Source organism: Amphiprion ocellaris, chromosome 1, assembly GCF_022539595.1.
Source record: "Amphiprion ocellaris isolate individual 3 ecotype Okinawa chromosome 1, ASM2253959v1, whole genome shotgun sequence".
Taxonomy (NCBI): domain Eukaryota; kingdom Metazoa; phylum Chordata; class Actinopteri; family Pomacentridae; genus Amphiprion; species Amphiprion ocellaris.
The window spans coordinates 7,829,666-7,843,251 of record NC_072766.1 but is presented as its reverse complement, the minus strand read 5'-3'; the positions used below and the strand labels follow the sequence as shown (position 1 = coordinate 7,843,251).

Here is a 13,586-nt window from a genome sequence, read left to right as displayed (position 1 = left end):
AAAAAAAACCTGTGAAGAATCTATTATGGTTAACAGAAAAAGGAAGAAGGCTGCGCATTAGAGAATAACAGAGAAACCTTTCTTGGATCACTGAGCCTGCACACAGCCAAGCCTTCAGGGAGCACCAGGCCGAGGTATTTTACCCTCTCCCATCTCTCACACACAGTTTTATCACCACAGTGTGGAACTCTCCACAATCCTTCACTGACGTGCACTGAGCCAGGCACGACTGCAGGCAGACAAATGACACACTGAGATAAGAGGATCAGCAGCTCACAATGTTGTTGATCCAACAAAATTAGTTTGATTGAGTGTAATAATGTGGCTGCCTATGGAATTGTCAGCTTATTGGGATTCATGAGTTTCTGATGAATGCATTTATTTTTGGGAAGATTGACAGCGGCAGGTTGATTTCTAAAGGAACGTTTGTATAGAAACAATACGAGTAGGTTTAGTTTGCAGTTCACTACATTATCATACCGCATCCAAATAAACTCCAAACACAATACTTTAAATTGAAATTGTATTTATAGTTAATTCTCTTATTCTTTTCTTCCTTTGAAGTCCCTACTAGACTGTCTGAAAAACAGCTACATCGATTTATTACTTCTTCATTAAAGGCTCTTAATAGAATTTTGTCCTTACGAATCCTCATAAATTTGCTTTGTATACTGTCGGGTATTAACTAGTTTAACTAAATAATTTCGTAATAGTAACGTTTGCCAGTGTACACCATCTTATCTCATGATCTCATTTTTTTCTCCTCTTCTAGCGGATGAAAATGTGCATTGAAGAGCTTCCTGATCAGATTCTTTGTGCATTTTTTAGCACTTTCGACACATTTTCTGATGCATATGTATGATTCAATTTGCATCTTTTGCATGGGTGCCAATAAATGCAGATGAAGAAGCTCAAAGCTAAAAGAAAAATGTGCCACTCGGCCACAGTCACTATTTACCAGGTAATTTCACAAACTGATGTGCTATAACTTTTCAAGCACAATGTTTTACAGCCAAACACAATGGGTTTTCTGGAAATTTGAGCAGCATGGGATGCAAGGCTTGCAGGATATGCCAAAATTACTGACTAGAGATGCCATGGAAGAGACACAAACATACCTTCTCCGTTCGATCGCAGAGCCCTGGAGTCCAGAAAGTCAATGCTGTCCACAGAGTTCCCTTTCTTATAGCTCGATCTCATGCTGCGGCGTTCCTCCCTCTCTGGGTACCGACTCTCTTCGTATCCACTGTCTTTTACGTTGCTTCCCTCATCCAGAGCCTGGATTTCAAAGGCAGGTTTAATGTAGGGAAGAAAATAAAAGTACTACAGCTGTTAAAAGCCTAGAACAGCATCTTACCTTGGACAAGGCCAAACCTAACAGCCCTTCAAAGGCCTTGAAATTAAGCTGGGGGCCACTGTAGAACGCATCCAAGTGAGCCTTACGACCCAACCAGTAGATTGTAATCAGAACCTGAGAAAGAATGGAAAACAACTTGCCATTTTTTTGTCTGTACCAACGCCATATGATGCACTTTACCTACAGCATCAGCAACAACAAAGAGCTTCTGCTGAGGCGCACGGCCTTCAAAAGTGGTTCCTTGGTACTGAAAAATGTTGACAATTAGACACATACACTTAACAACCATTAGTAAAGACAGTGGGTAAAGGCCAGTAAAACAGCTGAGACAAAATCCAGCCTCTGGTGATGTGTATGGGTTCAAGACGTCAGACTATCACTGAGTGAAAAGGATTAGCAACCAAATATCAAAAGTGACTATTTGATTAATGAATATGCTAGTTTGTCCCATTACTTTTGATCCCTTAAGAAGGTGAAGGGCACATATGAAATGTGTTGTAATTTTGACACTATTCACCTGATTTGGACGTAAATACCCTCAAATTAAAGCTGAAAGTCGACACTTAACACACACCTTGATTGTTTCATTTCAAATCCTTTGTGGTGGTGTACAGAGCCAGAATGCTGAAAATTGTGCCCAGGTCCAAATATTTATGGACCTGACTGTAGACCTCTCCCTGGCATTTAGTGCTTTGATCTCTCAGCAACTAAAGCATTTTGGACATGATTTATTTCTCATGTACCTCGAGATGAAGGATATGGTTTTGAAGGACGGCTTCTCTCTCTCTCCATTGCAAAAATAAATCTGTATGTTAACAAAGCCATCACAGGGCAGTCAGCACAGTTAAACTCAGTTTCCAATCCTATGCAACTGTCTCTCTGTAGATTTCCCAGTCTTTGTAGCAGCTTTACCTTACAGGAACAGTGAAAGCATTCACTGATACACACAATATCTACAAATTTCAGCTAGTGTCAGTGGTCACTGACATTGTAACAAGGTAACAATGATTGTTCTGGAAAAATGATGTGATTTGCACAACAAGTGCTGCCCTGTTGGTTAATTTGGAGATGAGTGGTTTGCAATGCAGTTCAGGTTGGCCTCAACACAACAATGTTTTAAATGAAATGGGAAGTGCAGCATTTGACCAGACCAATATTTAAACAGTCTTCAGTGTACCTAAACTGACTTCAACACACATCAGTGATCAGCCTAATACGTGGCTTTTCAAGAATATGTAGTCCTGGTGGTCATTTAAACCTGTCCGAGCCACTGAGCCACTTTAAGGTTCCCCTAAGCTGTAAAAGCTGAGAAAATGCAAGAGCTCTTGTCAGTCATAAGCACAGGGCAGCATGTGTTCATTATTCTGTACCAGTAAGCCATCTAAGTCATGACAAGGGAATCATTCAACTGTATGCAACAGGTCATCGCAGGTTAATTTGATATTTTCCATGTATGACTTTATTTATATTCTGCAGGAGCCATTAAATAACTCAGAAAGTCTTGCCATCAATGCTTTGCAAGAAAGCTTTATATATTTTTAGATATGAATAAAGTAAGAGAGACAGATTAATAATCGTTCAAACAATGCACACAATATTAAACAATGTGTGTAAACACTGATCATTATGCCAATATATCTGCTCCAACAGCAACATTAGTTAATTTGGCTGCTTTATCGCAGATGCTGTGCATACTGTAGCTTTGAACAATACAAAGAGATGCACATGTACAAAAGGGTCTTAAATCATCCAAGTTTGCATGTATGTTATGGTTTTTTTGCTCACTCTCAAAGGTTTGACCATCTTTTGGTTTCATGCAGACAAGCGTTGGGCTGATTGGACCTCCAGGGTTGAATACAGCAACATAAAGGATTTAAATGGGCCAAGAATTGATGTGCTTGGCTGAACAATAATAATTAAGCTGATCAAGGTTAAATAATGTTCCTTCAAAATAAATACTCTCAATCTGACTAATCTTTTTTGAGGGGGTGTGGTGGTGGTGGTGTATTGGCATCATGACTGCCATATACTAACAGTTCTCTGCTCTGTTTTGCGTATTCAAAATTTACTGTATGAATAACTCAGCTTCAACTATTTGTGCATCTGGTTGGAAACCTGAATGGAAAAATACTGTGGATTTCAATGGGAGCAAATTGACCCTAATTGGTTAATTCAAAGAAAAAGGCTACACCCATTTGAGAGAGAGAGAGAGAGAGAGAGAGAGAGCGAGAGCGAGAGAGAGAGAGAGACAGAGAGAGAGAGCACTCTGACGAACAGCCTCATTATTGAGTCCAAGTTTTCAGCTATTGTGTGATTCAAATGAGGCTACCCAGATAACCAAACATGCTGATAAGCTTCGAAACATGTAAAAATACCAGCAGTGCACACAAGCGTGTACATATACAGTACTCACATGTTCCATACAGACAAAACACACACACACACTCACCACAGACAGCTGCTTTCAGACACAGTTTAAGGAGCAAAAACAAAACCCAGGAGTGCATTTTGGCACAGAGTAACTGGGGTTAAGTGCAAGATTATTGGGATATGCCTCAAACTCAAATCAACAAAAACAACCCCCTTAACCATCATCACTCTGATTCTGGACGAGTCTTGATGCTGATGGGATTCTGGCAGCAGCATCAGGAGCTACCATCTTTGCCCTACAGCTACTTGTAATTGGGTTGATAAATAGTATGTTGACCACTGAGTATCTCACAAGTAAATTCAGTGTTACTAGGTGAAGTAGAGCAGGACACAGCTGCCTTAAGGTTTTATAACACCCGGTCCAAGAGAGACAACCAAGAAAATACATGAATGACAGAAGAATACACATAAACTTACATTTTTGAGTCGTCTGGTGCTTTCATCTCGCCTAAGATGAAAGTAAAGACAGAAATAAATGCCTGTATAGAAGAGTGATGGCTCTCTTTTTGCAATTTGCATTTTGACTGTGCACACAGTTGCATCACTAAAAAAGCAATAAATGGCAGCCAGATAGAGAGCTGTTCAGGGAAACAGTACAACTCAGAAATATCTCAAGCTTTCTCATTTGCAAACCTCTACTAATCAGCTACTTATCGGGTTTTACAGCGACCAGGCTGCCTGCTCATATTAATGGGAAACTTGTCAGGCAAACTTCATAACTTCATCAATGCAAAGCAGCTTATTCATATTCTGTTAACATATTTAAACACAAGTATTGAAGAGAGTGTAAAAAGCACTAAGCACGGCCAATTCTGAAAATATGTTTCAGACACTGCTGATGTATTTGATCAGCTATGGTAAACAACTACTGAAAAACAAACTGTGTTAGCACACAAGTTTGTATCTTCACTTCGTCTTGTTGAAGACAACTTTACCTGAGTGTGACACGAGTCGACAGGTCCTGCAGGTCCCCTGGATGAAACAGCTGTGAGTCATTCAGTCCCAGTTTCCCACAGGCTTTCAGGAACACACTGACATTATCCTGAAGTATCAAAGTCACAGGGACAGCAAAGGGAATAAGTTGAAGAAACAGTGAAAAAACTGAAAAATTAGATGTCGCTTTCTGCGATCATCCAGAGTTTGTCATTCCTGTACATACCCATATATAAATTCATCATGCCTCATCTGCACATGTTAAAGGTGCACATAGTCTTTAATATATCATTATTCTTAGCAATATTGTGCTTTTGTATTTCTTATCTTGCTTCTCCCATGCTTCATTTGTATCTATCTGCTGTAACATGTAAGGGTATCTGGCAAGAGATCAGTGAAGTTTATCTTATCTTAATGTTGGGTGAGTTTGCAAAAATGCCACTACCAACTTTGCACAGTTGAATCTGCATAATCTAAAGCAAACAAATGGGTCAATATATAATTGCGGGAGTTTTTGTAACATACTTGACAGGTATCATAGTTGACATTTTTGCCGTTTTCAGGCCTAAAATCAACATAGCCACCTATAACCAAACACCACATGGGATTTTTAGAGACAAATTCTTCTAAATATAATATATAACTGAGTAAAATTGAAATATTGTAGTAAACCTGTTGACATGCCATAAATCCACACTTGACTCACACACTACTTTATATTAAATAACTAAGAAAGCCATGGTTTCTTGCCTGTATTTCCTTCAGGAGGAAATGACATCATGTGGAGCAGGTCATGTGATCTGGAATTAACACACTTCCTTGAGAGGTGTTTTTGTAATGGCTAACTTAGCTGAAAGTGATTTCTTGGAAGCAGATACAGTTTTTTTTTCATATATAATTGATATACTGCCAAAAAAGAAATATATCATGATTATCTCAACTTAACAAAAATAACACAATTGAAACAATGTTTGAATAAGCTCATTTTATTATTGTTTAGACAATTAGAAGGTGGTTGTTATTAAATTTGGATGGTTATTTGTTTGTTTTATTAAGATCCCCTATTAGCTTTTGCAAGGCAGCAGCTATTCTTCCTGGGGTTGAATTGACATTTTAGTGGTATCCAGCCATTTTTTATTAATAAGTGATTGTTTCCATAATGAATAATGATGGAATTTGTAAAGACATGATCATAATGAACATAAAAAAAAATATTCGTTTCTTTTACTTTTCAGAAAAAACATACACAAGGTATATCCCAATGACTTCAAAAGTCCCTCAATTATATAGTGACCCATGTAGGATTTCTCAAACGCAGTCCCTGTTGTGATCAATTCCTGGTTTATCAATAATTATCTGTTAAAACTGACACAACAAAGCCTGTAACAGACTATTAGCTACGGTAATGACATATGATGATCATTTATTATGGAAACTGGCTATTTTGATTGTAGAAATCACACCTGCTTGCTTAAACATGCTGAGTGTTAAAATAAGCTAATTTTAGACAGTTACTTAGAAAATAAAAAAAGGCACCAGTCTATACCTTTCTATACCTTTGTTAGCTGGTTAAGTTGCCCCATTTTATACTAATTCATCTATTGCACTAAATCCTAGCTGATCACAACCAATTTTATCCAATTCAATCAAATCTCTATTTTAAGCTCCGCGGTGAGAACATATGACGTAGCTAAACGATACCAGATTGTGCTTGGCTGATTGTTCACAAAAGACCACAGCTACTTCTACAACCCACCGTGATTTCTGACAATAGTAAATCATTGAGCTGCACTATAACTATAAGCCCTCACTTACTTAACTGGAGAGGGTTGGTAAGAAAATGCTTCAGCAACCTCCTATAACAAATTTTGCATTTTTGTAATATATGACAGTTCCAATTCCTATGCATAAATACTAAAAACTGACCTAAAATAAGATAAACAGACACTGTAATTAACAATGCCACTGAAAGCTGGAGGGTATTTATTCTGTACTTACTTAAATGGATATTTCAGGGGCAGAAAATCAATATTGCTACCTATGTTAAATATAAGCATTTATTTAAAGCATATTTTTAATTTTTAGTATATAGATTAAACGCATGATTAACATGCAAAACCATGAGTATGACCCTTTAGGCTGTCATAGTAACTGCTGATTCTGGGCTGCCTCTGCATCTCACATCCCACCATCACCACCAGTCATGCATCCACTGTTGGGGTCTGTCTATTTATTGGCCCCTAATGGGAGGCTGCAATTGATCTTTCCCTGCTCTTGCTTTGGGCAGTTTAGGCAATTGTACTTGTATGAAGCCAGTGAATCACAGCCCGAAGCTAAAATAAATAAATAAACAAATTTAAAAAAGAAACAGTCTTCATTTGCATTGATGTCCAATAAAAATAAAAAACTTCACATCAGCAGTTAGACTGTCGCACTGAAATGCAGTTTCAGGTTCATTCAAACCGTCTCGCTGTGCCTTTAACAGGAAACCACACAGTGTGTCAACACTTCCTGGCTAGCAGGTGTCATCTTATTTTCTTATGCATCCAGACTAAACACACACACACGCATGCATCAGATGGCTGAAGTGTAACGTCTAACACTCACCAGGCCGGCGATGGGAGTAGAAAGTCTGTTCACTCTCTTGATGATGCCAGGTTTCAACTGGTTTATTAGGCTATTAGTGGAAACAATAAATTAGCAAAGAGATTAGAAATATTGCAGCTGCATGTATCAGATAACCAGCATCTATACACAGTATCGGCAAGGTTCCATTCCTCAAAAGAGAAGCGGGACTCTATAATCTTGAATTAAATTTTCAATAAAGAGATTACATAAAAATAAATTTAAATACAAAAAAAAAAAAAAAAAAGGTCAAGATTGCATCCTAAATAAAAGAAACACAAACTTCGAGCTAGCTCTTATAACCAACTTCTGGACTTACCTGCTAGCTTTTACTTTCTAACAAATGCCTTGCCCACCTCATTGCTTTTTTGTAACTATTAGCTGATGTTATTAAAGTCAGCATGTATTTAAAGTGTGCTTTGTAGAAAATGACCTAAGCTTCACAGAAGATGATACAAAAACAAAAAGCTGTCGTACAAAAAAGTGTTATCTGACGGCCAATCACAGGTTTGCATGATAATTCATGTTGACTTTGATTCTTTGAGATAGAAGCGTGACCTCATTAAAGTTGAAAAACACATCATTACTCACTCACAAAGCAGGACCCCGTTCTCTAAGGCGGCGCGGAAGTTGTCTGACCCGAATGATTTTCCAGTCACTTCCTGCAGTAAACAAACACACAAACACCATTTGGTTTATTCATTGACCAGTACTGCTTTTAAGTTTCTTTGCTTTTTGTACTTCACTGGTGAGATTGATGTCTTTCAGAGTGCTTTCAAACACACAGCTGGACGTCAGACATCATCTCCAAACACCTAAAGGTGACAAGCACTTCTCCACACAATAAAACTGGCACTGCAATGGGACGTGCACAAGTGTAGTTATATTTGCATGCATGCATTTGACAAACTATCGCATCTTAATAAGTGCTGTCCACACTAAATGACTAGTAGGAAGCTCAAGTACTGTAATATTGTATTCAAGTGGCAGCTGTCTATCTATCTATATGTTACTGTTACAAAATGATCACATAACCTCTAGGCTAACACCTTCACACTGAAAATTTAAACTTCTGCAAAGTTTTTTTGGCAAGTTGTGCAAATGTTGTCCCAAAATGGTTCACCTGTCTGTGTTTTGAGAGGACACTGTTGCTCCATCTCTGGCTTAGCTCCACCAAAGATGACTGATTGGTTGAATTTTTAAAAAGCCAGTACTTTTCCCCTGTAGCAGGATAAAGATGAGGTGCAGTCAGACCATTCTGTGCTGCAGAATGATCTGGCTATGCGAGATGAACAGTCTATAGACGCTTCCAGCCAACTAGCAAGTACCGTATTTTCGCGACCATAAGGCGCACTTAAAAGTCTTAAATTTTCTCCAAAATGGACGGAGCGCCTTATAATGCGGTGCGTCTTATGTGTGCGCCGAGTTCCAAAATGTGTAAATGTTATTGTGTGACTTTGATCAGCTCCGCTTGACTGACTGAGAGCATTTCCTGCTGACACGCTGCTTATATAGAGAAAAGGAGGACGTGACAGAGGACGGCATGAGAACGTTAAAGGGGGAAGTGTGGGCGTGAAAGAAGACGCTAAAGACACGCCCCCAGTTGGTATATAGTGCCGGTACGTGCATTATGCAAAACAACATGGGTTTGGCGTCACCGTCCCTGTTGATCTGTGACTCCATGCGCGTCCATCTCACAGCCGCTGTGAAAAACCAAGTGCAGCAAATGAACTCGGAGCTTGCTATCATTCCGGGAGGCTTGACGAAGGAACTCCAACCGCTGGACATCGGTGTAAACAGGGCGTTCAAAGTGAAGTTGCGAACGGCGTGGGAGCGATGGATGACAGATGGCGAACACAGTTTTACTAAGACTGGGAGGCAGCGCCGGGCGAGTTACGCCACAATTTGTGAATGGATTGCGGATGCTTGGGCTAACGTGTCTGCTTGCACTGTTGTTCGAGCTCTCGCAAAAGCCGGCATCATTTATGAGGAGCCGCACGGCAACGAGACTGACTCTGACAATGACGAGCGGGAACCTGGCGTGTTCCATGGAGAACTAGCCCAGCTGTTCATTTCGGATACAGAAGATGAGGACTTTGATGGATTTGTGAATGAGGATTGATCAAAAAACAACGTGAAAACATTGCTAAATACTTCAATAAAGTACAACTGAACTCAGTTTTGCTTCCGCTGCCTTTTTTAAAACACACGCTAGCATGCATGTTTTAAGCTAGTACAGGTATGTTTTACCATGCACGCGCTCTATAATCCGGTGCGCCTTATGTATGTGTTAAATACAGAAATAGCACCCGGAACTGAGACTGCGCCTTTTAATACGGTGCGCCTTATGGTCGCGAAAATACGGTACCTATAAACAGCGTGGATTGTGCGAGGACTGACAAACTTCATTACCAGGGCTAATATTTGGCATTTTATCGATTATCTGTATCTTATTTTGTATGAACAGATGATCGATAAGTCATATGTACTACTTTGGATCTACTGCAGCTGCCTCTGTCTGTAGTCACTCTTTCATCACATGATTCTCTCCACAGTAGAGACAACATACAACAACTGAACAAGGAATTCAAGTCTTCGCTGTTTGAAATTAGCTACTTAACGGTGACTAAAGCTATGCTAACTGTGAGCAGTTAAGTAAGAAGGCAGCCACAGATTATTCCCAGAAACAGTGTCTAGAAAACAATGAGAAATATTATGTAAAGATCTGGGCCTTACTGGGCAATCAAAGTGATGGGACATATAAAGATAAACAAATCAGAGAAGAACAGACAACGTAACAACAACAGACAAACTGTTCAATCTCAGTCAGCTGATTTCACAATAAATTGAACAGATCATTCTTGTACCCTGCAATGCCCTGACATCAGCACTCCCAATGCCAGTGGCCATATTTAGTTATTCTAATCATCATTAATGAAAAAGCCTAGATTTGATTGACAGGGTCCCTGCTATTCAATGTACATCAGTTATCAGGCTTTCCTGATTAATGATAAGTGGCACCGGCCCTGAAAATCCCATATTAGTTGATTCCTAGTGCTGGGGAATATGATGGAACGAGTTTCATCCACAGCTGCTGCTCCTTGTAACTTACAGGACATAAAAGATGTCCTACTAACAGTAGTTAAAGTAAACTTTCGACAGCACACAAAAGACCAACAGGCAGGGGTGGTTGCAATGTTTGGGATCATTACCTATTAGTTGATAAGTAGACATAAATATTCAGTTTCAGTAAAGGTTACAACAGAGTTTGTCCTTATGAGAGCAGAAGAAGGAGCTGGCCCTTTATGCCCTCCTGCTAATATAAAGCTGTTCAGCGGTAGTTAGTAAAACAACAACCATCTCAAAAATAAGGAAAATATAGTTCTGGTTGAACCTAATTAAAAATAATCTCTTAGTTCATAATGCATGCATTCCATTATTTCTGTAGTTGTTCCTGTCGACTGTAAAACTAAGTAAAGTGAATTAAGGGAGTTAGGTATCATTAAGATTTTTGCCTCAGATAACTCCCAAAATTTCTCCAGCTGCAGCATAAAAGCGAATAATTACAAAATATCTAAAAGCACAAAAAGCCATAAAAAATGTACGCAGACGAGTATTCCCACAAACATTCAAAAGATGTTTTTGGTCAAAACAAAGAACACAACATAACCTAAATGATTGTACATGGCAGGAACAAGCACAAGGCAAGGGGGGTTTTGTAATGAGGACATAAAAATGGGACTATTAAGTTTCGGCTCCATAACTAACAGAGAGTCCCAAAAGGCTATTCTTCTCACTAATTAGTCCCCCCAGGAATCCACAATCACAATTCGTTTTTAGTAGAGCTGGGCACTGGGCATGGACTGGATGCTTCTCAGTGGAATCAGACAAACAATGCATTGCAAGGTTAACACACTACAACACAATGTGGTACTGTGCTGCATTGTCTGTTCAGTAGCAGCAAACTTTAATTGGTCATCTCAAAAAAAGAAAACCCACAATAGCCCCTAAGAAACCACAGATTAAAATGAATTTAAACCTCATGTTCTTAAGTGTGGCTTTCAAACTTCTCCAGACTGCTTCATTTGTTAAAGAGAGTTTCTGAAATCCTAAAGGATCAAATTAATTCATTTTATCATCCAGGGTGGGGAAAAAAAGAGCATTAAACTAGTCTGCAACGAAACTGAGCAAAATTGCCAAACATTTGTCAGCTGTAGGTTTTTCAATGTGAAGAATTGAAGCCATTAATGTCACCCGTGACATTTTACAGACAAAACAATTAATTGTAAAACTAATAAGTAATGGTAACAATTCTTGGTTGCAGCCTAGTTAAAATTAAAGGACTGTATTCATCTTCTTTTTTAGGAACAGATGGGCATTTTTCTAAAACAGAAAAAGCTGCACTGTGCTGCAAACTAAATTGCCTGTTTACATAATGTAGAAGAGGCCAATCCATTCTTATTTCTCCTCGAGTCCAGTCAGCATTAAGCAAATATTTTCAAATAATTGTGGCTGGTGCGGTGCTAATGATGAATATGGAAGGTCTAATATTATGGATGCTTGTTGTCCTGCAACCTGTAGCAGGGAGTATTAGTGCAAACACATTCCTATTGTGATGCGGTGCAAGGAAGAGTCGATGACACCTTTTAAAAGTAGCATGCCTTGCTTCCCTCCTGTCTAACACACACACACACCTCATCACACAATCTTTCATCTGTCAGTGCGGTAAAATAGACGGGTAGAAATTGGCATGGGCGTTCTGCCAGGAGAGCTGTGGATGAAATTCTCATAATGATCTACTCAGACACAAGTGACATTAATGGTCCCATTTGGAGTTGGTCTAAATTCAGTGGTCCGCAGTCTACAAGTTGTATTCACTGGTTATGATTTAAATATTGCACCTTGCACAGAGCCCAGACAGAAGAGGCACCAACCCACGCTGTGCTATAAAACCACATCCTCCACAACAAAAAGGATGCATGACAAAGGCTGTGTGCCACAGTCATGTGCAAGATTTAACCTATGCATTACATCCACTCAGGTAGCAGAAACCAGACCTCACAGTAGAATGCATGCAGTCACTTTTATTTATTTTAAACATTAACCAATTATCTAACTTTCCTCCACTTGAATTTCCCTCTGAAGCCCTGCAGTCAAATTATTTCTATCTAACCAACAGCAGAGGATTCTCAGTTAGACAGGAGACAAACTCTTACCTGAGCCTTATCATGGTTTGATTTACATGTTGACTCAAAGATAAGCCTGTAAACTGGCCTCACTTTGGATTTAAGAGCGACTCATTTACTAAAATATAAGCATAAACTGCACAAAGGTGACTTTTCATGGCTGAGATGATTTCCACAAAACATTCATTTATGCACAACAGGTTAAATGACCAAATCTTCACATCTATTAGCAGCGGAATACATGAAAAGGAGCAGCAAACGGCTACACATCTCTGGAACAAATCAAGAAGAGAGAGAGAGGGGAGAAAAATAGTGATTAAAGTGAACCATGTACCTCAATCCAGCGCTGAGCCTCGCTGAACGCGTCTGCACAGCTGACACTGGTCTGCTGGCGCCACTCCATCTTAATCTTCTCAACAAGCAAAACGGCACAACTCTGATGGAAGAGCAAAGGAGGCAACATTTGGTTCAATTAAACACAAAGCGCGCCACGAGCCAGCAAATAAGTTCGATTAAAGTCAGCAAACAGAAGGAAAAGCCATGCAGCTTGATTAAAAACACACAGCGATATTATTAAACAGCAGCTGGTTGGGTCACCTTGCGCACCTGGACGTCGCAGCTCACCGGTGAAAGTTCTTCCCTAATTGACATTCAGTTTATCACTGGACACTACTCACTTCTGCCAATGACTTTCCACCACTGACAAGTTCCGCTTATTGGGTGAAGGTCTCCGCCCACTGAGAACTACAATAAGTTTTTGGGGTGAAGTGAAACCGAGAGGATCCAGGAGGAAGATCTGCAGAGGCTCATCAGCCCTCTGGTGGCCTGTTAGTGCAACGACACTGTGCGTAAAGGTGCCAGACGCACAGAGCTTAATGGATGCTTGAATGAGGCTACTGAAGGCATGGCAAGTTTATTTTAGCAACCTTGAAACACATAGGTAGCACACAAGGAGAGGGAATGTATTAGGTTACTAAAAAAACACAACAAAATTATGAATAAAAATATAATAAGCTTGGGTAAAGATGAAAAAAAGATAATAAATTAAATTATGG

The 13,586-nt window shown here is 39.4% G+C and overlaps 1 protein-coding gene across 9 annotated transcripts in view; it reads right to left on the bottom strand.

The window, feature by feature from the left end:
- LOC111565070 (LIM domain only protein 7-like) overlaps window positions 1-13,241 on the bottom strand; it is a 28,942-nt gene extending 15,701 nt beyond the window's left edge. For 8 of the 9 annotated variants that reach the window (XM_023265034.3, XM_055009598.1, XM_055009543.1 and 5 more), the window contains exons 1-8: window positions 13,129-13,241; window positions 12,866-12,967; window positions 7,937-8,007; window positions 7,328-7,397; window positions 4,723-4,829; window positions 4,205-4,235; window positions 1,358-1,471; window positions 1,119-1,278 (exon numbers count right to left, since the gene is read on the bottom strand). In XM_023265034.3, coding sequence (XP_023120802.2) covers window positions 1,119-1,278; window positions 1,358-1,471; window positions 4,205-4,235; window positions 4,723-4,829; window positions 7,328-7,397; window positions 7,937-8,007; window positions 12,866-12,967; window positions 13,129-13,182 — 709 coding nt within the window. In that variant the 5' untranslated portion in view covers window positions 13,183-13,241. The remainder of the gene's footprint in view (window positions 1-1,118; window positions 1,279-1,357; window positions 1,472-4,204; window positions 4,236-4,722; window positions 4,830-7,327; window positions 7,398-7,936; window positions 8,008-12,865; window positions 12,968-13,128) is intronic. The other variant, XM_055009563.1, reaches the window with a different exon arrangement.
- Window positions 13,242-13,586: the final 345 nt, after the last annotated feature.